This window comes from Octopus sinensis, linkage group LG13 (genome assembly GCF_006345805.1).
Source record: "Octopus sinensis linkage group LG13, ASM634580v1, whole genome shotgun sequence".
Taxonomy (NCBI): Eukaryota; Metazoa; Mollusca; class Cephalopoda; order Octopoda; family Octopodidae; genus Octopus; species Octopus sinensis.
In genome coordinates this window covers 45,925,955-45,953,230 of record NC_043009.1, presented here as the reverse complement: position 1 = coordinate 45,953,230, position 27,276 = coordinate 45,925,955, and the positions used below count along the sequence as shown (strand labels likewise).

The 27,276-nt window shown below is 34.0% G+C and overlaps 1 protein-coding gene across 2 annotated transcripts in view; it reads right to left on the bottom strand.

Moving 5' to 3' along the window:
• The window catches only part of LOC115218291 (glutamate receptor ionotropic, NMDA 3A-like), an 810,188-nt gene that overhangs the window by 163,301 nt on the left and 619,611 nt on the right, over window positions 1-27,276 (bottom strand). For both annotated transcript variants that reach the window (XM_036508342.1, XM_036508343.1), the window contains exon 5: window positions 15,079-15,212. In XM_036508342.1, coding sequence (XP_036364235.1) covers window positions 15,079-15,212 — 134 coding nt within the window. The remainder of the gene's footprint in view (window positions 1-15,078; window positions 15,213-27,276) is intronic.

Genomic DNA, 27,276 nt, shown 5'->3' with positions numbered 1-27,276 from the left:
GCCTGATATCAGAGGCTTGTCTCAACTCATGTTAAATACATTCATACAGCTGCATTTTGTAATGAACTAAATCTACCAACATCATTATCGATCGCGGTAACTCCAGAAACAGCTTTTGGACCTTTCTTCCACCCCTTTAATTTTCTTGGTCTTTTGTAATCTGTTTAAGTTGAACTTATTAATATAAATATCTATATATTTATACATAAAAATTCATTATCTGGAAGTTTCCACCTTTTGCTTACTCTCGTTTTGCATGTATACATATATGCATATTTTGTATTTGATGTATTTAATATAGTTAATATATTTGTCTAATTTGTTTACCCCCATAACTGCTTCGATACCCTCTCAACTTGATCCCTCTAATAGCCTCTCTGTATCTGATGGGATGATCCCCTGTGAAGACATCGGAATCTATGTTTGAATCTTTTGAGCACTACTAAGTGTCTTCTATACGGAGAATATCAGGATCTCATTTGTGAACTTTATATTTACATGACGGATGCTGAAAATTTCCTGGCTTGGGTAAAAAAAAATACAGGAGGATCAGTTAATTATGATCTTATTCAGTAAATTTCCCTCTCAGATTCACACATTTATTGCATCGGTCCTTCAGATTTTCTAAGCCCTGTAAAAGAACCCGGAAGGTTGGGCCTCCAGCCAAGCCTTTCGTAACGCCCTCAACGCCAAGAACTTTTCAGCAGCCCCGCATATATATTAAGATTTCGTTTAGATTTATCGATACTTATAACTTGGTGTTACATCAAAATATATATATATGCTTCAGGATAAAGCTTTTCTTGAGTAAAGAGGGTAATATGAAATTAAATAAATGACAAGGGAACAGGAATTACATAACCAGCTGTAATAGCTTGTAATTGTTTCTGCTATAAGATGCAGGGCATCCCGAGATGGGTGCTTGTACATGACCATACAGCTTCCTCAGATTTTCTGACATAAAGTGTAAAGTTTATTTCGAAAAGCATTCTCTCTCTCTCTCTTCTCTCTCTCTCTCTCACACACACACACACACACACACACACACACACACACACACACATTATAGAAACACATATATGTATAAATATGTATGTATATGACTGCATTAATATGTATATATTAATCTGTGTACTTTCGTTCGTACTTTCGAGACAAACATTAAACACACTTGTTAGTACATTTCCTTTTGTCTTTTATCTCTCTCTCTCTCTCCCACTCTCTCTCTCCCTCTTTCTCTCTCTCTTTCTCTCTCTTTCTACATCTCGCTCTCACGTTATCTTTCTCTCCGTGTATATTTCTTTTGCCTTTTGCTAACGAGCCTTTAATAATTTACCAGCCCCTTTCATTCCTTATCTCTCACCTCTTTTACTCTCACTCTCTCCACGCGCACACACGCACACATGCAAGCACCCCCCCCCCACACACACACAGACACACAAAAACACACATACACAGAGCAGTTCCTCCTTTGTTTTTGTACAAATTGTTTTCTTTGCCGCCCGCTTCCCTCATCTCAATATCGATTCGCATGTTTCGCTAACAATTCTCTTTTTGCGCTCCTCCACTTCCTTCTGCTAAACACGTGACAATCATTCCCTGTCGATCTATTCATTAAACTTTCTGTTTTATGCTGAAACAATTTAAACCTTGTCTTCGAACACTCGACTTCAATTCCTTCTACAATTTTCTTTTTTGTGTTCATTCTTTTTCTTTATTTTGAAATATCCTTGTAACCTTCTTTATTTGACACTCTCTTAAGAATTTAAAGTCTGCAATTATCTATATCATTAGTAGTTTCTACTCAGATGTTTTCTCATCTCTATAAAAAACATTTTGTTTATTTATTTTGTTGTTTTATTTTATTTTATCTCTTTCAGTCTTTCCTCCATAATTTCGTTCGTTCACAAGATACACATGAACGCACGCACTCTCGTAAGCTTGAAAACTCACAAGACGTATGCATACGCACATACACCCATCTATATACATGATGAAGGCAAGCAAGCCGAAACTTCGAAGTCATTGTCAACCTTTTCCTTATAAAAGTTAATAGATATATATATACTTTGCAAAAAAGTAGTGAGCAATCATTGAGTTTAATACCAAATTGCATTTATATATAACTTAATATCAAAAAAATGCATTAAATACCGGTTAACACACACACATACACAGACAGACACGCGTGTGTGTATGCGTGTGTAATGTATGTATTTGCTGTTTGCTCTTAAGTCTCACTCTCTCTTCCCCTTTCTCTCCCTCTCTCTCTTCTTCCCTCTCTCACGCTCTCCTTCACCCTCCGTCTCTCTAAGAAATAGCTACCATACTCCTGGCCATTTTTTGTCCCGATTATTCCCTTCTCTGTCTCTGCCTGTCTGTCTGTCTGTCTGTCTGTCTGTCTCTCTGTCTCTCTCTGTCTCTCTCTCTCTCTCTCTCTCTCTCTCTCTCTCTCTCTCTCTCTCTCTCTCCCTGCTTCTCGTAATTCTGAAATGCCTCGTTAGCACACGAATAATTATGTGAATTTTGTTTTTTCATTCTGTGTGTATTTGTGTGTGTACATTTGTGCATATGTATGTATGTATATATATATATATATATATACAAACTTGTGGGAGTGAGAGAGATACACACATGTGTATATAATATGGACATATATATGTACTCATGCATAAAAGTACACATAACAGCGTGTGTATGCATATATGTTCTCTAATACCTACATATGAATATATGATTATATATATATGCATATATATACATACATACATGCATAATACTTACACACTTAAATATATATGCATATACAAACATATACATATATTTATATGCTTAAACACACACACATATGCTAACATATCTTTGCTTCATTCCAAATAATGAAGTGTCTTATATGGAACAGAAAATCATAATTGTATTTATGCACACAATTCTGTTCTATAGAACCATAGATATTTGAGGCCCATAGAAATTTCCATGCATCAACATTGTGCTGGAATAAACCTACAGTATTCTTCTACATGGTGTCTAAATTTATTATACAAGATGTGTGTGTACATATATATATTTATATACATACACATATATATATATATACACATATATATATACACGTATATATATATACATATGAGTGTGTGTGTTTGTGTTTGTATATGAGTGTGTGTGTGTGTGTATGTGTGTGTCTGTGTATGTGAGTGTTTTTTTGTTAGATATTGTATATTCAAAATATGACAATACACTTCTTTTTGGGCTTTTCTTTTCCTATATGCATATCAGATACTCGTAGCTTCTTTGGAACCATAAATTCCCAAATTCAATTTTATCATCATTTCCAGCATATGTCAACTTCGCCTTGATGATGTGGAGTGGTGTTGCCTTCAAGTTTTTATTTTTGATATTGGCTAGTGTTGTTTATGCACACATAGTTTGCGTATGTTTTTTTTTATTAATGTGTATGTTTGCCTGAATGTATAGCCTATAAAATAGTGCATAACTCGATGTATCTTGTGATGTATGAAAACGCTTGTACTTTTCAGGACAGTAGATTGGATAGCAATGTACTGCCAACAGAAGAATCTAAAACTATCCGTTAATCATTTGAATATAGTAGGTTTCCACTATACTCTTATTTATTTAAATAAATATAAATGTGATAACATTCTAGTCATTAACTGATATTTAGTACGTTGTAAAATGAAATGGTGAGAACTTTGTTCTATATTTTCAATATCTTGAGGCATCGGTCTGAAATGGGCCAACAAATATAATAAAGTGGGATAATTCCTGGCTCAGAAGTAATGCCTTTAACGGCTTTCAACAATTTCATTTGCAACATAATTTTTTATTTCACATACATGGTATGCAAATTTTATTATGTCAAATACTAAGGTGTTTCTAATTCCTGACATATAATTAAAAAAATAAAATATCAACAACTACTAATGGTATGATTCTATCACTCACAGAAGATGCAAAAGTATATCCAACAACCAAATGAGACTTTTCATGATCATTTTTAACGATTAAACTTCTTAACTTTACTCTTATACTTAACGAGTTTATGTGATTTATCAAGGAATTTATGTTGGCCATCTGCAAAAGATTCTAGCTAACTGTAAAAATTGCAGTTCTATATTTAAGAGATGGGGAATTATGTACATTATTTACATTATTTACATTATTTAAATTTGACGAGATGAGGACAAATATCCGTTAAACGTAAATAATGTAAATAAAGTAAAAATTTACCCACAAATGAAAATAATTTATAGCGCCAAGAGTAGAAGTAGCATAGGGGAATGCACTGTGGCTGCGAGTCTCCTCATCCACCATTTGCTGTTGTTGCCCTACTCCTGGCGGAGTTACTGCTGACGGTTTTACGAGGCTGGAGTGCAAGTCCTACATCAACCTCATTTAGTCGCCCTTTACAACAGGCATAGGAAACATCGTGTGTATTTTTTGACATGTCAGTCCGCACACGGCACTAGAGTAAGGTAAAGAGCACAACAAGCCGCCTGATCTGCGAATAAAAACACGATTGTCAAATCGTGAGTACATAACCTAACCACCAGGCCACGCGCCTTCATGCGCCAATATATTAAAAATATTATCATATTTCGTCTCCAGAGGTATCAAAATTTAAGTTACTCCTCGTAAGGTGATCTAAATATTGATCTATCGATCTGGTATTTGAAATGCTTTACTTTCTGCTGATTAGCTACCACATAGAAAGTAAGTACGTTTCAAAATTTTTCTTCTTAATGGCACTCAAAAATATACGTGTGTGTGTATGTGTATATATTGAAATACACACACATATATACATATAGATATAATAATAAATATATACACATATATGTAAATATAAACAAAAACATATACATACATAGCGACACGTAATACACACAAACATATATATGTACACTCATATACATACATATCGCCTTATATACATACAAACAGACACACACATGCATATATACATACACACGTGCACATGATAATAATACACATCGATGTGTGCGCGTGCATGTCTGCTTAAATGTTACTCACGAAAGAAAAAAATAAAGTGCGAAGAAGTTGTCACACAATCATACAGTACTCCTTTGTTTTGCTTTATCACCTTTTTTTCTTTTAAATCCTGTTTCCTATATTTATCGATATTTTCTCATGTTTCCTATTTTTGCCGCATATTTTATCAGTTTATTTCGATTTCTATTGGATTATGCATGATTGAGAGTGTATGTTAACTTGGGAAATGTGACAAGTTTATGTAGATATATTTACCTAAACTGGAACGTGACAAACATACGTAGAAATGCTAAATACTTGCAGTTCAACACTACCGAAATATATTTGTTCAAGATGGTCTTTCTATTTATTTCTATTTGATGATATCGTGCAACAGACATAAAGAGCATTAGATTTATGATTTGATTTTTATATTGTTAATATCGTTAATGCTCTCATTTATTACACACTGACACACACAGACACACACAGACACACACAGACACACACAGACACACATACACACACAGACACTCAGACACACATACACACTTTCTGTCTGTCTGTCTCGCCCCATCTCTCTATTTATATATGTATGTATATTTACATATGTATCTTTACATGCATATATTTATACATGTATTTCTCTACACACATACGCTCTCACACACTCATACACACATAAACTCATATAAATAAATAAATACATACATACATACATACATACATACATACATACATACATACATACATACATACATACATACATACATACATACATGCATACATGCATACATACAGTGTCATCCGGGAAAAGTCTTCCCTGAAATGAATACATACGATCCTCCTATGTACGCAAATGTCAGTACAAGGAATACTGGTGGAACATCTGTCAAGTGTAAGTATATCACGCCGGATATTGTCGTTTGGGACACATAAGAAAAAATATGCACCATCATATAGGTCAGCTGTCCTGCTGATGTAAATACGTATTTGGAAATTAAAGAGACAGAAGATAACTATGGGCAACTGCTTTGAAACCTCCAGCTTCTACATCTGGCTTATAAATTTACATTTATACCAATAATAATTGGAGCAGTTGATTCTGTAAGTAAATATTTAACCGTCAGTCTGGATAAGCTTGGATTTTCAGAAAAAGAAACCAACCAGCTGACCTGCACATTACACATCTGACCTGTTAGCAGAAGAGTAAAACTATACTTGAATTTTCTCAGGTTTAAAATGTGACATGGTTTTCGTTAACTACATTCCAACGATGGAGCTTTGTATCCTTGTTAGAAACCAGTTCCTTCTTTAAACGAAGAATTTAAATAATTAAATAACATATAGGCGCAGGAGTGGCTGTGTGGTAAGTAGCTTGCTTACCAACCACATGGTTCGGGGTTCAGTCCCACTGCGTGGCACCTTGGGCAAGTGTCTTCTACTATAGCCTCGGGCCGACCAAAGCCTTGTGAGTGGATTTGGTAGACGGAAACTGAAAGAAGCCCGTCGTATATATGTATATATATATGTGTGTGTGTATTTGTGTGTCTGTGTTTGTCCCCCTAGCATTGCTTGACAACCGATGCTGGTGTGTTTATGTCCTCGTTAATTAGTGGTTCGGCAAAAGAGACCGATAGAATAAGTACTGGGCTTACAAAAGATTAACTCCCGGAGTCGAGTTGCTCGTTTAAAGGCGGTGCTCCAGCATGGCCGCAGTCAAATGACTGAAACAAGTAAAAGAGTAAAAGAGTATATATACATACATAAACCACACGCACATATACGATGATGTGAATTCAGTTGTTCTATCAAAGTGATTTACTCTCACAGGAACTAACTTATATAAAGGTATGCATTCCACAGAGACATGTAATTTATTATGTTTATGTGGCAGAGTTAGCGTGATACAGTGTGTTACGAGCGTGTTTCCTCACTTTCTAATTTCACACAAAAGGCTTGGGTTGATCCGAAGTTACATGATTATATATATAAAAAAAAACTTCTATTATTCCCAAGATCCTTCACATTGGAATCGAACCCGGGATCATGTTATTCCGAACAGAATTTCTTAACCAGTCGTCCACTCAAACACAGATAGATAGATAGATAGATAGATAGATAGATAGATAGATAGATAGATAGATAGATAGATAGATAGATAGATAGATAGATAGATAAAGAAGCAGATACATAAACACAAATATTGATTCCTACGTGCGTATGTGTCTGATTGTGTGTTAACCATCACGATTCCAATGCCTTTCTTCAATTAGTTGTAAAAATCACACATTTGCACATGTATAAATACGTACCTGTATAAACATACACATGTATGTATGTACGTATGTATGTGTGTATATATATATATATGTGTATATATATATAGTGGTACATGAAAATGTATAGACAATTATACATATGTACATACATTTTCACATTATTTGGAGTTACAATACCTCATATAACCTGTCAACCAAGCCGTACCCAATTGATCGATGTGCCAAACAAATACCCAATCAACCAAACATCTAGTCATCAAACCAACCAACCAGTCATCCAAAATACAAACCCAACAGCTAACAAACAAACAACCAATCAGACAACCCACCAACTAAACAATCCCTCAACCAACTGACCACTCATCCAAGCAACGAACCACTTAAACAGTTGTCGAATTAAAAGTCACAAGCAGCCGATTGTCTTATCACCAGGCAGTCCCTTTGAGCTCCAACAGAGATATTATCCGCAACAGAACGGTTTCGATGTGTTTAGATATATTTGTATATTTGCAAAATAAACATACATTTTAGCTTCTGTTTATACAAACCATCACGTTGGAAATAAGAGTTGATAATAATGACGACGATCACGAGAGGGAGAATGATGATAATGATGAAATAAGTGTATAAAAATATTGTAGTGAAGATGAAGTTATGGAGATAATAAAATTGATGGTAATAATGATTTATTTACAATAGGGATGTCTGTTTCATCTTTTTACTATTTCTATCATAATTATAACTTTGACAATAGTGACAATAATAAAAGCAAGCAGGGAAGAATAAAGAATACAAACAAAAGCGTGGTGATAAAAAAACAATAAATAAATGCTGGCGAGAACTGTTACAGGAATGACAACCTAAACCAAAATGGCCCATCTAACCATTTTTAACTCGATCAAATTTAGTGGACAAAAATTTAGTCGAGCGAAGCTACGACTGAAGACATTTTCCCTAAGCATTCCGCAGGGACAATAGAACATGTTATATAAAATATTGACATATAAAATATTCAATAAGGAAATAGGAAATTAAACATCGAAGTAATAAGTTACTAAGACTTGACTGAAGTTGACTGTGAGATATATATATATATATATATATATATATATATTATATATATATATATATATATGGTAGGCTTAAACTTTAAAATTCAAGAGCTGCATATCCAAGCGTTAAAAGCAGTAACGCAAAATTGTAAGCCTCAAGATCTTTGAAAGCAAAATCAAAGTAAAGAAATGACAGCAAGCTGGCATTATTCATACTGAAACACAACTGTTGAAAACAACAGTTTCTTACAGGAATCCAACTCTTATGAGTAAAAATCCAAATTATAATCAGAAACTCAGAAGTTAGAATGTAAAACCCACGAGTTAAAATCCATACACAACAGTTAAAAATAAATAACCCAACAGTTTTACAAATATAAATCCAGGGGATATACACAGATTTCTGTCAAACTTTCTAAACTAAGCAATACTAACACATGCAACATGAACCAGACAGCTGATTATGTCGTACAACCAGGGCCTCCACGATAAATAACTTCAGACAACACAAAACTGATTTGGGCCTCACGAGGCCTCCTCTCAACTTCGATTATTAAAAGTAAAAATGAAGCTTGTATTTTAATTAAAACTCTTAAAAAAGACAATATGATTGTAAAACATGATTTTGTAAAATTTAGTTTTTACTTTTTTGTAGAAATGATATCTCATGAACAATGAAAATAGCCTTTAGTGTAAACCTAAATACATGAATTTCATGGCTGATATCAGGCTAGTACTTTATTTTATGATCATAGTTTATTTTGTGATTTGAATGTATCTCCATAGTTTATGACGACATGAAAATAAAGAAGGTAATATAATTAATGGATCGAATTCACTGTTTTTTGAAAGATAATTTGTACAGATATTTTGATTTCTTATACATCAACATGAATTATGTGAAACCTTAAATCTGAAATATTTCTGATAATTTTGGACGGTTGAGTGCAATAAATTTTCAACAGAGATTCAAGAATAGATGAACGTATCTGTTAATACTCTTCATAGATGTAATCTTCATATATTCCCAGAGTGAAATGCTCTGTGCTTTTCATAGGAAAATACATCAACTTACGAAGAGCCATACTGCATTATGGCTTTATTAGTTACCCAACCTTCGAACAGATCTATCAACTGAGCACCCACTTACAGACCCAACATATAGCGTAACAATCACAGTGTTAAATGCCTGTTCATTTCATGGGGAAACATATAGGTTCCCGGTATAAAGATGAGAAAACGAGGAAATACACGAAAACATACATGTTTGCTAACTTTTGTAAAATAATGCATTGTGGGTGCTCTGGGATTTGGACCGATCTGTATGCAGAGGATCCACCTTGAAAGCCTATCAACTAGCCTATGGACATGAGAACAATCGGAATATGAGTATAGGCCAGGCGTGGTTGTGACGTATGAAGTTTGCTTCCCAACCACGTGGTTCTTGGCTCAGTGGAACCTTGGGTGTCTTTACAGTACCTCGGGTCGACCAAGGTCTTCTGAATAGAAGGATTTGGTAGACAAAAACTGAAAGAAGACCCTCGTATACATCTTTATGTACGTGAGAGTATGTGTGTGCGTGTGTCTGTGTTTGTTTCCCCAACCACCGCTTGAGAATCAGTGTTGGTTTGCTTACGTCCCCCATAACTTAATGGTTCGGCAAAAGACGCCGATAGCATAAGAGCCAGGCTTAAAAATAAGCACTGGGTCGATTTGTTCCACTAAAATCCTTCAAGGCGGTATCCCAGCATGGCCGCACTCTAATGATTGAAACAAGTAAAAGACAAAATGATAAAAGATAAATAAAGTGAAGAGATTCAAGCATTTTATCTGGCGTAGGTGTTACTTCTACTTCTACTTCTGCTGCAGTTGTTGCTGCTGTTGTCGTTTATATAATTGCTGATACTATAGATACAGCATTACTTCTAATACCACTAGACACAGGACAATGATCCCAGCCATAAAAATATCCCCATGACAAGAATGATAATGAGGAAGATGACAATGACAAGAACGACAGAGGTGATGATGATGATGATTAATGATGATGATGATGATGATGATAGTGATGATGAGGAGAATGAGGAGGAGGAGGAGGAGGGGAAGAGGAGGAGGTAGAGGAAGAGGAGGATTAGTAACAATGATGCTAACGTCAATATGTATTTGATGGTATTAGAAAGAAAATCAAGATAACAATAAACCTCGTAAATTGAAATTATTCAGAAAAATAAATATTTTTTCAACCAAACATTTCACAGAATGTTTGTATTAGATTAAAATATGAAAATAAATATCCAAAAATAACAAAAAAAGAAAGCTTATTAATAAAAATGTAACGCTGAAATTACAGAACAAGTAGAAAACAAAATCAAAATATCGAACAATTCCAAGCATAATCTGCTACCCTTTGTGTACTTTTATATAAACAACTTTCTTATGCTTCTCCACACTTTCTCTTTTTTTCTTACAACTTTATTGCGCCACCCTCTCATCTTGCGTATCTTGATTCTGTTCATATTCTTCACCTATATTTTCACACCATCAATGCTCTGGCAATGTTCCCATAGACACACTGCGCCAAACTGAAGACTGAATAAACACTTAAGAACGAATACAGTAAACACACTTCAAAACTGTAAGTTATAATCTTGAATCATAAACGTGCTTACAACTACAGAAAGCATTTCTTTCCTCGAAGTGCACTCGCTTCCTTTAGAAGACGGAGGAAAGAGAATGTATGAAAATTGAGGCACAAACGGATGAAGCCAACTACTCATACGTTATTATTTAATTCTCTTCACGATTCTTCACACCTTTTTGACAACGTATGAAAATATATAAACCACAGCAAATGCAAATATAGAATTATAAATCACTAGTCTGCGATACTATATAACATTTTCCATTAACTACATTGCACTTCTATATTACGTTAGTAGGCAACTAATTTATATCCAACAAGTATTCACATCATCTGTTGTCGCAAATAAACTCAATCAGGCATTACCCAATATATCTGTCTGCTATTCTTGTCAAACCATACATTTTCTTTGTCTCTGTACCTTTCTAAATTCAATCCGCTGCAATTCTCTTCGCACCGCCCCTAGTATTCCCCGTACACCTAGCCTTACAGTTATCCAAACGCAAGAGACATTGTATCAACCTTATGTATCAACTCAAAAGTTAGGGCTAGTCCCCTTCTTCCTGGCTAAGTCCTTAAAAAATGCACCGAACTTCCAGTTTAGAAAGTATAATATATAAATCTTCTACGCACACCAAGACAAAAAGAGATATAATTAATTAATAAATTACTGACTAAAGCACAGGGGTTACGTAATCGCATTCATTAGCTAACAGACGTTTCTGCAAGAAGGAACCGTCCGTCTACCTAGAGTTGAGTGTAGATGCTTCCTCAAAGCCATTTGAATGTGTGCTTGTGTGTGTGTGTGTGTGTGTGTGTGTGTGTGTGTGTGTGTATGTGTGTGTGTGTGTATGCGTGTGTGCATGTGTGAGTGCGTTTCTATCTTTTATCTTTTATTTTTCTCAGTTATTTGACAACGGCCATGCTGATGCACAGCCATGAGGTGTTTTAGTCGAAAAAATCGACCTCAGGACTTATATAAATGGTACACGATTTAAGCAAAATTAACTGAATTAAAATAGTTTTCCCACTATGTGATGCTTATTTTACATCCTTATTAGTCAACTATAGTGAAATTACTCACTCGTAATAATCAGTATTAAAATGTAATGAGTTATACCCCTTACAGAAATTTGAATTTACCATACAATGCGGCAACTCAGATTCCTATTGAAATTTTGCTTCATAGTAAGGAGCTGATATCTGTGTGCTACAGTTATACATTATTGTACGAAAATATTTCACGATTTTGATAAATACGAAACGATATATAACTAATGAAGGGACTATGCCGGAAATATTGCAATATCATTATTTCTTGCTTTTAGCATGCTGATCGTGTTCGGATTTATACCTCTAACATATTCACACACACACACTACCCTCTCATATATATATATATATATATATATATATATATATATATATATATTCTCTCCTTCTTTTCTCTCCTTGTTTCTCTCCTTGTTTTTTCTGTGTCCCTTTTTGTAGAAGAGCGTAGGCTCGAAATGTAAAAGACATTTTCTATTCCTGAGCGTTATACTAATACATCTGTTTGTTTTGTACACCACATGTCTTCGTCTTTTGTATTTTTCGTAAACTATATATATACAAAAGGATAAATGCATGTAGCTGCTTGCTGGGATGTAGAAATTAAGCTCCTTGGAAAAGCTTGGAAAACTGCAGGTGGATCAACTTTAGCTGAATTGGAATGATCTCTCGATAAATATGTTAATTCGATTGTTTTTTATGCAGTTACACGCTATTTTCTGCCGTGGAAAATAAATCATCATCGGACATCACGTGTTTGAGTGAACTAAGTTTGACTGCACTTCTCTTTAACAGTCCAACGTAAGTTTATAGATTTCCCTCACATTAAATAAAAGAATTTCTAAAATCTCTGTAAGATATTGGATAATATGGAGTTATATAGATCGTCCCAATTAAAACTTATATAGGTAGTCTAAGACCGTATTGTCTGGCTATATGAGTTAGTGAGATACAAAGTTCAGAGCCACGATAACACACAACCAATAACAAAATACGTATAACACTTTGCAGGGACTGTACATGCAATTGTCGTAATATCATTCTACAATAATCTCGATATCATACTGGATAATATAGAGTTTAATCGGATTGTCAATAAGTATAACTTGTACAGGTAGTCTAGGACTGTATTGCCTAGCTATATAAGTTAGTGGGATAGAACGTTCAGAGGCGCGATGACATACAACCTATAATGTACACGATCTAATATAATACAAATAACACATCGCACATATACTCTCGGATCAAAACCAAATTACAAGGACAAACGCGCGTATATTCAAAACAGTTCACATTCAATATTAAAGCTGATGTTATCTCGCAGTGTAAGTTCCAAGGTTCTGGCGCAGGATTTTGTCACTTGAGAGGCGGACAGGTTTAAATTATCTAGCTATTATTTTTTGTGTATTTAATTTGAAATCCTTATGTACTTTTTGCATCGTACAGTGCAAAACTATGTTTGCTTGTGTGCAAACAGCTAGACAATCTTTCCGAAAATCGATTAATAATCATATCATTCGTCAAAAGTAGAGACAATGATTATTCGGAGTATAGATGGAATTTCCTAGACAGGATGTTGGACGGACTCGCATGTCTTACTATTGACCAAGTTAGTTCACATTTAACCTTCTCGTCTCTCAGTTTCCAGACGAAATCAGCTAGTGATATTGAGTACCATTTATTAACTTTTTTGAAGCAGGCTATATGGTTCCTATATCGATTTTTGAAAGAAGTGCCGATACACACATACGGGCCTCCTCGAGTGTTCACAATGCACTTATATATTATATTACAACTCGTACAGAGGTTCTGCAGAAGACATTTTGTTAAAAATAGAATTAAATATATATATATATATATATTGGCGTCATTTGAAGGCTAAATCAAAGCGAAGCGTATTGTGACCAGCGATGTGTAGCTGCATCTGATAGCCTGGTCGGTCACGTGATCACGATATATATATATATATAAGTGTGTGTCTATGTGTATAAACAAATACTTGTATGCATATGTGCGTGCCCCTCAAACCTAACGACCATTCATCTATGAACGACCGGGGAACATGATACCCAGCAGGGTGCGAGATAACAGTTAGACGCCTGTCGCTAATAACACCATCTTGATAACCACAACCAATGTACAACCAGTGAGAACGTGCCAAGGAGAACTCAGTATATCTAGTGGGATATATTTTTCTACACCAAGCACCTGAAGTGACACATATTGCACTGATTGATACAACACAACTAGATACACAATATCCTACCCCACTCGGACAGATACATGAGGGGTTGGGGTCGAAACGATCGTCGTGATGAATAAAGATTAGTATTAAATCAAACTTCCGTATCCTTTATCAATTATGAACTCATGAAATACGGCAGATTTCCTGACGTAGATCGAGTGAAAATTATATACTCACTCTGGATGACATCAGGTAGCCCGAACGGTGTATGTGCTTTAATCGACATACTAAGAGACATATACCCTAAGTCCAATTACTTACACACACACACACACACACAAACACACACACACACACACACACACGCGCGCGCGCACACACGCACTCATATATGTTCATACATACAAATTGATTATCTTCTTTGTGTAGTTAGTCTAATCAGTAAAATTTCTGTATTTCATATTTTCTTTAAGTTTCTAAAAGCATATTTTTGTACTGTCTTAATATCGCATTGGATTGTTGCGCTATTAACTTATTTTTTATTTGAAGTCATCCTGTCAGATGAAATACACAACCACAAAACAAATGTCACAGTGTGTAAAAATTTGAAATTTACAAACATATCCACTATTTATATTATTTAATTGCCTTAATACGCTTGTATATAAAACTTGATAATGGTACAATTTATCAGCTAATTGAAGTTAGTAGTGATGTTCGAATTTTTGAATATTCATGTTCGATTAAGTTTATGATTATCATATTGGCATAGAAGGGATGTCATACACAATATAATGAAAAGAATAAATACTCCACAAACACTGAAGAATTTCAGAATATTTTGGGTTTACTTACATTAACATTCGGATACCAGTATCAGATGAATTAACTAAATAATTTTGTGATGCATGGAAAATCGGCCGGTGAATACGATTAATGAAGGCTTCTACTGCACTTCCGCCAAGGACACCTACTCTTGCGTCCAGTAACTGAAACAGAAAACAATATTGATTCTTCTTAGATTGGTTGTTTAATTGATCGAACTGTCTTGGTATATTACTAGTATATTTTTTATTGATCTTGAAATAATAATGAGTGAAATCAATTTTGATCGAATTTGAACTAGGATTTTACAGTGACGAAAATAATAACAAAATTGCAATGCATTTTGTCTGACTTGCTCGGGTTGCAAGGACTGTCGTACATATTGTTCGAGGTCATACCGATTTTGTGACTGCGCCAAATTAAAGATAGAGGGAAATAATGATAATAATAATAATAATAATAATAATAATAATAATAATAATAATAATAATAATAATAATAATGACAATGATAACAATAATAATAATAATAACAATAACAATAATAACAATAATAATGATAACAATAATAATAACAATAATAATAATAACAATAATAATAATAACAATATTAATAATAACAATAATAATAATAATGATAACAATAATAATAATAATGATAACAATAATAATGATAACAATAATAATAATATTAATAATAATAATAATAATAATAATAATAATAATAATAATAGTCAAGACGTAGAGCGCGGTTCGATTGTAATAAAATATATTACAATCGAATCGTGCTCTTCGTCTTGACTGTTTACTTTTGTGAAGAGTTACGTCAATCCTTTTTAAAATATTAGAATAATAATAATAATAATAATAATGATAATAATAATAATAATAATTTCTACTAAAGGCGCAAGGCCTGAAATTTGTTTGGAGGAAGATAGCCGATTACATCGATCCCCAGTACTTAACTGGTGTTTAATTTATCGACCCCGAAAGAATGAGAAGGCAAAGTCGACCTTGGCAGATTCTGACCTCAGAACGTAACAGCAAAATCATTTGGCTCGGCGTACTAAAGATTCTGCAAGCTCGACCTTTCTATTATGGATACAAGGCCTGAAAAATGACCCCCTTTTTTTTTTACTAGTAATCATATTATGACTACAGGGATCCAAAATTAAACTTATGGGTTCAAATTTGAGCTGGAAAGTGATAGAGACTTTATGGGATCTTCATGCTTCTGTCAAAGTTATTAGCACAGACACTGAAGAGATATGACAACAATATGTGATCTAAAACAATCTGAATTGCAGAAATTCTTTCATTAAGAGATGACATCTATGTGTAATATAATTTTCAAGAATCTATAATGTTATTGAGAAAAGGTTGCAAGAAATTCTCAAAAATGCTGCAAGAAATTCTTTAGAAAACATACAGAAATGATTTACATTAACAAAATTGAAATTTTTGAAAAAACAAAGCAAGAAAAAAATTTAAAAAAAGAAAAAAAAGATGCTGTAATAGATTACACCCACTTCAATGGTACCGTTAATAATTTCTGAGAGTTCTAAGGTTTCAAATCAATGGGTTAGTGGATTATATCTACTCACTATTTGACTAACACTAAGACCAATTTAATTTAGGCGGGATTTGAACTCAGAACATAAAATTCGAGACTAAATAAAACGCGATATTTTACTAGATGCGAAAATAAGTCAGTTAATGAAGTAATACTATTGAATTGTACACTAACAAAATTGAAATTTTTGAAAAAAACAAAGGAAGCGGCACAACTGGGTAAGAAAGAAACCAAATGACTTGAGGATTATTGATTTAAAATCTCCTCTGAATATCTTACATATTTTCTTTTATTACTTATTTCCAGTAATTCAGTCTCTCTCCTTTTTCAAAATCGCTTTCGATTTGATATATATGACTATTGGATGTATCTTACCTTCGTACTGGAAGCTAGTACCAACTGCCACTAAGCGATTGTCCATCTTCTCTGGAAGCCGAGAGAATTTCAATAAAACACGAATTTATCTTTCATGTTTTGCAATATACCCTAATGCATCATTGTTCTACAATAAATGCCACTGGTGATTGAGCTATTTCTCTCCTCACACATACACACATGTATGTATGTATGTATGTATGTATGTATGTATGTATGTATGTATGCATGTATGCATGTATGTATGCATGCATATGCCCAAGCGCAAATTTGGAGGGAACATTATAAAATAATATATTTATGTTTTACTAATGTCAAAATATATATAATTTTACAATATGCCCTCCAGACTTGAATTTTTGTAAGAATATTCTGCAATTTTTATAACCAAAGAGTCATTTCGCAAAAGATTTCACCAAAATACAATGAATTCTCTTTACAAGCTGCATCTCCACATTAGAACGGAACAACGCTTTTCTAAGATATTGGTTACACACCGGACAATTAACGTGCACTTTACAAATACTACACACACTCACACACACAGATTACACACTGCACATACGCACACACTCATACACACAATCGCATACACATCCTTTTGCTTTTACATTTTTCCAGGAGCTGATTGTAGGTGGTATAATGCTGTAGAGGATTACATCCATTTCAATAATTCAATACTATTTATGTTATCGGTCCCGAAAGAATGAAATATGAATAAAAAATTACGGAAATACAGTATTCCAATTCCTCCATCGCGCTACCGTTTCTGTAATATTGCGTCCCTTCAATGGTACCGTTAATAATTTCTGAGAGTTCTAAGGCTTCAAATCAATGGGTTAGTGGATTATATCTACTCACTATTTGACTAACACTTTATTTTATCGACAGTGGAATAATGAAAGACCAATTTAATTTAGGCGGGATTTGAACTCAGAACATAAAATGCGAGGCTAAATAAAACGCGATATTTTACTAGATGCGAAAATAAGTCAGTTAATGAAGTAATACTATTGAATTGTAAAATAACTGAAGAAGCCTTGGCGTTAATGTACGAGGGAATGCTGAAAAGTTCCTGGCTTTGGGTAAAAGAAAATACAGGAAGATTTTATTCAACATATTCTGCTCTCAGATTCAGACACTTATTGCAGTGGTCATTCAGTTTTCTAAACCCTATAAAAGAACTCGGAAGTTTGGGCCCCCAACTAGGCCTTCAACGATACCCTTAAAATCGTTCACTGTTCGGTAAAGACCGATTTTAGTTGCTGACCTCAGATAGTTAAAAAAAGTTGTTTCCAGCAGAATTTGAAATCGGAATGTAATGGTAAATAAATAATAATGAAAGTCATTTTTTATGACGCCCTAAGAATTCTGCGAGTCTCAAATTTCTTAATCCGATAATAAATATTTGTGAAAGCCTTGACAGTAATGTAATTTTTCGTATGTGTCAGAAAGTGCATTACGAAAGATTAATGGCAATAAAGTAATATGTTTATGTAATAATGATGAAATATTCTGATATATATGTTCTTTAAAATATCTTTCAAGAACAAAAACAATAACAATAAAGATTACTTTGGTGATCACGCGTTTTAAATCCATTTCCGTATTAAAAAAAAAGAAATAGTGGTGGAATATAATATAAATTTCTTTAGAGTAAGAGAGAAAGAAATAGCCTAAAAGTAATTTCTATTCTGGCGAGAAAAGTCATTTAGTGCAATTAATATATTTCTTAGGGCAGAAAACTTAGTTTCCTTGCAAATGGAAGGTGAACGAATGTGATGTGTTTTTGTTACCTGAACATCCATTTTTTAAAATTATTATTTTGTTTAAAATGCATTAAATCCAGGACAAGAACAGCATCGCCCTGAATACACATCTCTTTACATTCCTCACAAATTTGGGTAAGATATGAGGGAGAGTTAGCTCCTGTTTCTGCCATCATGTTTTGTGGTGTTTAGTTGTTCCTTTACATAATGAGTTCAAGTTCTACTTAGTTTCTTCTCTCTGTGTTTTTTTTACCTATATATCGATTTTTGAAAGAAGAAAACTTTAAAATGTATATGTACCAATCAATAATAATAAGTAGGCTCTATGTAGTTGACAATACTCTAGAACAGTAGTTCCCAAACATTTTCGGGCTACCACCCCATTGACACCCAGGCCAGATTCCTAGCGTCCCCCAACCCAACTAACCATCACAAACATAGATCTCTTTCTGAAGCAAATTCTCAGCAACTGTATTCCACAAATAAAATTTAACCTAATGAACCCATTATTTTGTTGCTTTACATGAATCACTACCCGACTTTTCACATGAATCACTACCCCCATTATCACCTCACTTGTCTCCGACTTTACACCGCCCACAAGGGGGAAATACCACCCACTTTGGGAACCACTGCTCTAGAAGGATGCATCGATACTAGGGTCTATCCCAATGACTGAATAGATCGGAAATAGTAATCAGCTATAAGGAATGATCATATTAATTTTTAAGTCTTTACAGTCGAGTAATTATTTAGGCGAGAGTCTTACGAGATTGAACATCAGTAATATCCAAGATAACGTGAGGAACATTTCGATTCAAGATAATGTGAAGTGGCGGCAACGGAGACTGAAAACTAGAAATTGAACTTTAAATCAAATCGTGACTCATGAACTGCAGTTTGCTTGGATTTTACTTTCATTTTGCTTGCTACATTGCAATCAACGTAACAAAAATAAAACCAGGTAATCTGGTTAAATATAATTTGTTCAGTTTCTGTATAACTATACGTCGAAGAAACAGAAAATTAAACATTTCGCAAAATTCGTAACAAGTTAGTGCAATATAAAAACCGAAATAAATTACGGCAGAAGTCGTGATAGTTTATATTGTTCTGAATATTTCCCTGCAAACAATATAGCAATTGAGAAAATTTGAAATAATTACATTGACTTCGATCCTGGACTTAAAAATAACCATAATTTAAAACTGAATAAAAACAAGGAAAAAAGTTTATAAAATATGGATAGTGGTGGTTTGCATTAATAGAATGCTAGACTAGTCAACCCAAATTTGATTTTCTTATGTAGAATGCTATTTTATTTATTAATTTTTATTGTTATTACAACAACGATATCAAAGTTAATCCACATTGATTTACATGATTGGTGAGTTATCATTGAAGTGTACTGCACAGCCTCCTGACTTCTTTGCGTCGCAGAACATTAATTTCTACTGATAGTTATATTGCTGTTTTACTGAAGGGTATAACCGAGCAGCACTCCGGTGAGGTTTTGTTCAAGTCATCATGCTCTACAGCGAATATTTAGCGTGATAAAGTGTTCCTCTATATGTATGATGAAAACTGGGTATTGTTTTGAAGAACACAATGCAGAATTATTGAGATGCAAATAGGCAAACCTTCACCCGATAAACCTAATTCAATCATCTGCATCACATTGAAATTATTTAATGTTTGTATACACGAGGAAAATTAATGCAAAATATTGATTTTATATGGCTTGCAAGAAACATTTGACATTAGCACTGCACAGTACCGATGGTGGGTCATGCAAATACTATTTATTCAGCCCGTTTGTTCGGTTCTCGTTTCTTCTTTTAGAAAAAGGAAATTCGCCAGAATCGGAAAAAATAAATAAATGAAAACAGACTAGTTCTTTTAAAATATCTATTTCAGTAGTTCTCTTGTCAAACTTTACTACCTTAACTTGGGAGTTCATTTTCTGACAGATAACATGATATCGTTCTATAACATTAGTAATAGAGTACTATCTAAAGCACAGAAATATATTTGAATCTGTAGATATATATTCATCTTCCACTACATTGATTTTCTGGTGACTGAAAAGATATTTGTATCTTTCAGCATTCGTTAGTATGGTAATAAATACCTATCATATTTGAGTCCGAAACAACTTTAGAGTTCTAAAAGGAAAGAGAAAGAATTTTAATATTTAACTATTTTACCAAGAGCTATAATGACGTGAGGTAAGTGACATCGTTCCTATGTGAAAACAATGATATTTCAACGGTACAAATCAATTTGCGTCACTTCACTACAGAATGGTGTGCCATTCTCATATGACAAAAATTATGTTTGTTTATTTCAGAAGATACCAAGACAGTATTAAATCTGACTCTCTACGCCCTCAATCATCCTAACCAGCCATACTTCTTATCAAATGTACTAGTCAAGTTATTTACGAGTAATTGTTATTTGAAACGGAACAATGGCATAAAAGCAAGAAACTCGGATTATCAACTACCTAGAATCTACATCTTCGAATCAGAAATATATTCTCATGCACATAGGAGTAATGAATATACCGTCGTACACACAGGAATATGCAGTCAAGACCATTCGATTTGACTATCTTTACTGGGACATATCTAGCAAATTTCTTCAAACCACACCAGACTACCTTCAATATACAAATTATACATTGAAATACCGATATTAATAGTTAGCTGTGTTTAAACAGGTTTCCTTAACCAAAACACATCAGAGATTAATAAACGACGACAACAACATTAACAGCAGCAACGCAAACAATAACGACGACAACACATGACCACAGCGACAAAAGGAACAGTGATAACCGCGCATTCCAGCATATTATGACCTATTTCAGCATACGTGAAATTCCGCCATTATGAAAAATTTATGTAAACAAAATTGGAACATAACGTCTGTTACTTCATAATATAGTAGCATTCAGCATTTGTGAAATTAATGTTTTATTGGATTGAACACTAAGCTTCCAACATAATCTTGTTCCTGCAATTAAATTGATTTAACTATTACGTGTGTTAAGAAGACAAAAGCCTCAACGAAACTATGCCAAGGAATTTGAACTCATGATATATCGTTAGCTAATGGCTAATGAACTGGATCTAATAAAACAATGTTTAAATAAGACAAATACAAAGAAATATTGCATAACTTTGGAATGAGACGATGCAAATAGTCAATAATATTTTTTTCCTGCTTAGATTGTTTCTTGCTTTAGTATTCCGAAGCTTTACTGGTATAATTCACTCTGGCGTCAAACAAAAGAACGGTTTGGAGCTTAAATATCTACATCTCAGTGTAGCACCATTGATAGTTATAATCATTGAAGAGAAATGTAATTACGAAAAGACTAGACGAGAAATCTAGTAGAAATCGTAATCAGTAAAATTATAAATGTAATTTGAAAATACTTTCGTTTCATTTTCGTTTTGTGGCGATAGCTAATAAAAATAAGAAAAATGCAACAAATTTTCTTGTGGTTATAAAACAAAAATGAGAATGAGAATATAATTGCTTGAAGTTAACAAATTAATGTCCATTTCCGTTTGTCTTTCGATTAGATGTAAATTGGAAAGAATCCATGAAAATAATAGACGCATGACATGCATACATGACAAGATATCAGTGAAAATGTCTGACGTGGATTCTGCATCTTATTATAGGTAAAGTAGATCATTGAAAATATTAAAGAGACCGCGATGAAAAATAATAGGCATTATATTATAAGCAGGCAAGCCTAACACAGCTAATCCTTCATTCGGTTTCGTCCAAATGAAATTTTACTACAACAGTAATGAATCAATGTAGCAATTGTCGATGTCACAGTGTGTTCGCTGTCACTCTGTCTCTTCGTTCTGAATATTTACAGCGTGGTGATACGAAGCTAAGGCTCCAGTACAAAATGTGTGTCAGCGAAAGAACCACCACAACTACATCTTGATTATATATCGAAGTGGGAAAGTTTTATAAGTTAAAAAGGTTATCGGGGGTACCATTTAGTACATAATACTTCCTTGACCGCTTGCAATACTTTTGTATCATCGGCGTAGCTGGTGAGTGTGGCTGAGGACATGTCCGAGAGAGCAACCACAAACAGTAGTGAACCCAGCACTGTTCCCTGGGGGATTCCACTGAGGATTAGTGTCACTTTAGAGAGAGCATCCTTTGCTGTGATAGCCTGACCTCTGCGCCTAAGAAAATCATGCAGCCACTCTTCCGGTCTACCAGCAATACCAAGGTCACGTAATTTGTGACATATAATCCATGGTCGATTTTGTGAAATGCCTTGACAAAGCTTTCAATGGTTGAGCTGTTGTTTTAGTACCCAGTCGAAGTGGTGTAGTAGCTGCGTTAGACAGCTCCTTCCAGGAAGGAAACCATATTGCGTGTCTGTAGGCATGTCATATATATATATATATATATATATAATATATATTATATATATATATATATATATATGTGTGTATGTATGTTTGCATGTATGTATGTATTTATGTATGTGTATTAATTCGTTTTGCAAGATTTTTGGGCCCGAAGAACACATGTACTATGTACGGTTTTTTCACTTCTTTATTATTGTCTTTATATATGTCCTCTTGCTCCACTTACTCCATTCATTCTTTCTCCCTCTCTGTCTCTCTGTCTCTCTGTCTCTCTCTCTCTATATATATATAATTCCATATATATATACTCTTACTCTTTTACTCTTTTACTTGTTTCAGTCATTTGACTGCGGCCATGCTGGAGCACTACCTTTTAGTACTTATTCTATCGGTCTCTTTTTGCCGAACCGCTAAGTGACGGGGACCTAAACACACCAGCATCGGTTGTCAAGCAATGCTAGGGGGACAAACACATACACACAAACACACGCATACATATATATATATACATATATACGACAGGCTTCTTTCAGTTTCCGTCTACCAAATCCACTCACAAGGCATTGGTCGGCCCGGGGCTATAGCAGAAGACACTTGCCCAAGATGCCACGCAGTGGGACTGAACCCGCAACCATGTGGTTGGTTAGCAAGCTACTTACCACACAGCCACTCCTGCGCCTATGTGTGTATATATAATATATATATATATGTATACATATATATATATATATATATATATATATATATATATATATATATATATATAGTGGCAAATAATTTCTGCTGAATTTTTTTGCCACCCTATATTGATTAATATATATAATATATATATATATATATATATATTAATTCCATATATATATGTATGTGTGTATATATATATATATATGTATACATACATATATATATATATATTATATATATATATAATTATGTGAAATAGAAAGATGAATAATCTTGTAGTAGATTAATCAAAAGTTTAACCGATACCTTAGTAGCAAAATCACAGCAGTAAACAGCACGGTTGGAGGTACAACTATCTGGCGTTGCAACCGTGCGTTGGTGCGGATAATTGAAATTAAAACATTATTGGTGAATTGAAGAAATGGAGCTGAACGCAGATTGAACAGAAATCGTTTTATTTCATTCTACACGTGCCTTTCGAAACACGTGTAGAATGAAATAAAACGATTTCTGTTCAATCTGCGTTCAGCTCCATTTCTTCAATTCACCAATAATGTTTTATATATATATATACATGTGTAAATATAGACGTAAGTATATATATATGTATATATTTGCAAACCCAAACATGCAAGCAAGAGTACAAATAGTCAATATTACACGTAAATTTCAACGTCCCATTTTATTGAAAGCTAAAATATTCGTAAATCGTTACTTTGAGGTTTCATGTTGGGACCTCCGAACGAGAATGAACGAAAGGAATGAATACCTAATATTGGTTTTAAATTTGAGCACAAGGCCAGCAACTTTGGCGCAGGGGGCTAAGTCGATTACATCGACACCAATGCTCACTCGAAACTTGTATTATCGACCCCGAAAGGATGAAATGTAAAAGTCGACCTCGGGGGATAATTTGAACTCAGAACGAATTTGACTGACGAAATAAGTATTCTGCCCGGCGCGGAAACGATTCAGCCAGTTTTCCGCCATTCGAATATCTAATGTTGATTGGAAGATTCTTGAGCACAGCACCGAGAACGAATGGGTATTGTTAGACAATTATATATACACACACATATACACACGCACAAACAGACAGAAACACACACACACACACACACACACACACACACACACACACACACACACACACACACACACACACACGTGAGCTGACAGAAACGTTAGTACGTCGGGCGAAATGCTTAGCGGTATTTCGTCTGCCGTTACGTTCTCAGTACAAATTCGGCCGAGGTCGACTTTGCCTTTCATCCTTTCGGGGTCGATAAATTAAGTACCAGTTACGCACTGGGGTCGATGTAATCGACTTAATACCTATGTCTGTCCTTGTTTGTCCCCTCTGTGTTTAGCCCCTTGTGGGTAATAAAGAAATAGGTATTTCGTCTGCCGTTACGTTCTCTGTTCAAATTCGGCCGAAGTCGACTTTGCCTTTCATCCTTTCCGGGTCGATAAATTAAGTACCAGTTACGCACTGAGGTCGATATAATCGACTTAATCCCTTTGTCTGTCCTTGTTTGTCCCCTCTATGTTTAGCCCCTTGTGGGTAAGGAAGAAATATATATGTATGTATTCATATGTATGAATAAACTTTTGTGAGATAAGAAGGCGGAAGGGAGGAGGAAAAAACAATCTAAAAAAGAAAATTATTATTATTATTATTATTATTATTATATTATTATTATTATTATTATTATTATTATTATTATTATTATATACACACCCAAACACACACACATATACTATATGCAAAGCAAAAGAATTTGTTGATAATACATTTGATCGAACTAAATGCCGAGGTAAACACAAATGTTAAAAGTAATCGATAGCAAACGCATTAAAATAAGGGTGCAGTCAGTGCAGGAAATGACAAATGGAATATTATAATCAAGAGCTCTAATCAATCAGCCGGTATTCTTCGAAATTTAGTTTCCTATGTAAGTAAAAGTTTCTACTCATTATCCACGGATGTATCTATATTCTATACCTGCTCTCATTGCTATAATGAGGTACTTCAGAACAACACTATCTTTTTAAATCGTATCCTATATATAGCTAGATCTAATGGTGTTAGATTTAAGAGTAGAAGCAGAACCCATAAAAATTTGTCTCATTCCAAATTTCAGCTCTAATATGAAAATAAACTAAGATAATCTCTCAATTCGACATTTCAAAAGAAACATAGATCTTTCAAAAGAAACAAGATCTTACAAATCAACACGCTTGAACTTAACTGTACTTTTATACAAAAAAATAATCCCGTACAAGTTAACTAGTTTAATGCAGGAAGTCTTTCTAGCGTGAATAATAATGTTCGATTTCCTTCGGTATTTGAATGGATAAAAACAATTTTCCTTATGTGGTAATTTCTTGGCTAGTAATGTGGTGTGCGAGAGAACAAAATACCAAGTCTCTCACGCGCTTTACACACACCAGTTTAACAGAAAACAAATTTATGATGAGATTTTACTAGCATGACAATTCCTAATTATATCATGTTAAAATATTCACCAAATGTTTGTTCAAAAATATTTCGGTTTTTAAAAAGATTGGACTCGTCTCATTTTAAGATCCATTGGAGTCTGTTCTTTGACAAAAAGTGATTTTTGTCATTTCTCAATTCAACCCAATGGGGACAGATTGGTCATGTGATTCAAATATATACTTTTTCATATATAATTCATTTTTATATTTTCATGGATATAATATATCTAGCTTTTACTTTAGTTTTTCGATACAAAATAAGTTCCAGTTTAGCATGTTTAATTTACTCTATGAATATATAACAGGACCTACATGGAATGGTATGTCATCTTCAAGTTGGAGAATTTTCCTGAACAGTTCATCAGAAATGGAGGAATCAAAAGGAATGCATACATATGGATGTTTTAGCAATCTGCTGTTTACAGTAGATGCCATCATTTAGACTTAACAATTGATTAGTTTAGCAAAGGACTTTATGTTGTTATTAATTTGGTATTTGTGTCTGAGATACTTCAGTTTGGAAGCCTTCGAAAAACTTTTTAAAAATGCCTTATAAACTCTATTATATATATCTACAAGTATAGACGCCTTTCAGACATACCCTCCCCTTCTCCTTCTCATCATTGGGACAATGCATAGAACTGTTTGTAATTGCTAGCTCAGTTTGGTTTATGTTGGTCTTTGCCTCCTCTAATATTTTAACAGGATACGGCCCTAGTCTCTACTATTCTTGCTCAACGTATATTAGATTTTGCAGGCCATTATTATTATTATTATTATTACGAAGAGCATACTATGTCATACAATATTACATTTTCGAAACTTTTCCCATCCATTAGAGGACAATGATTTCTGGTGCAGCGTGGTGAAATACAAAATGGCTGCAGCTGATTTGAGTGTGTGTGTGTATA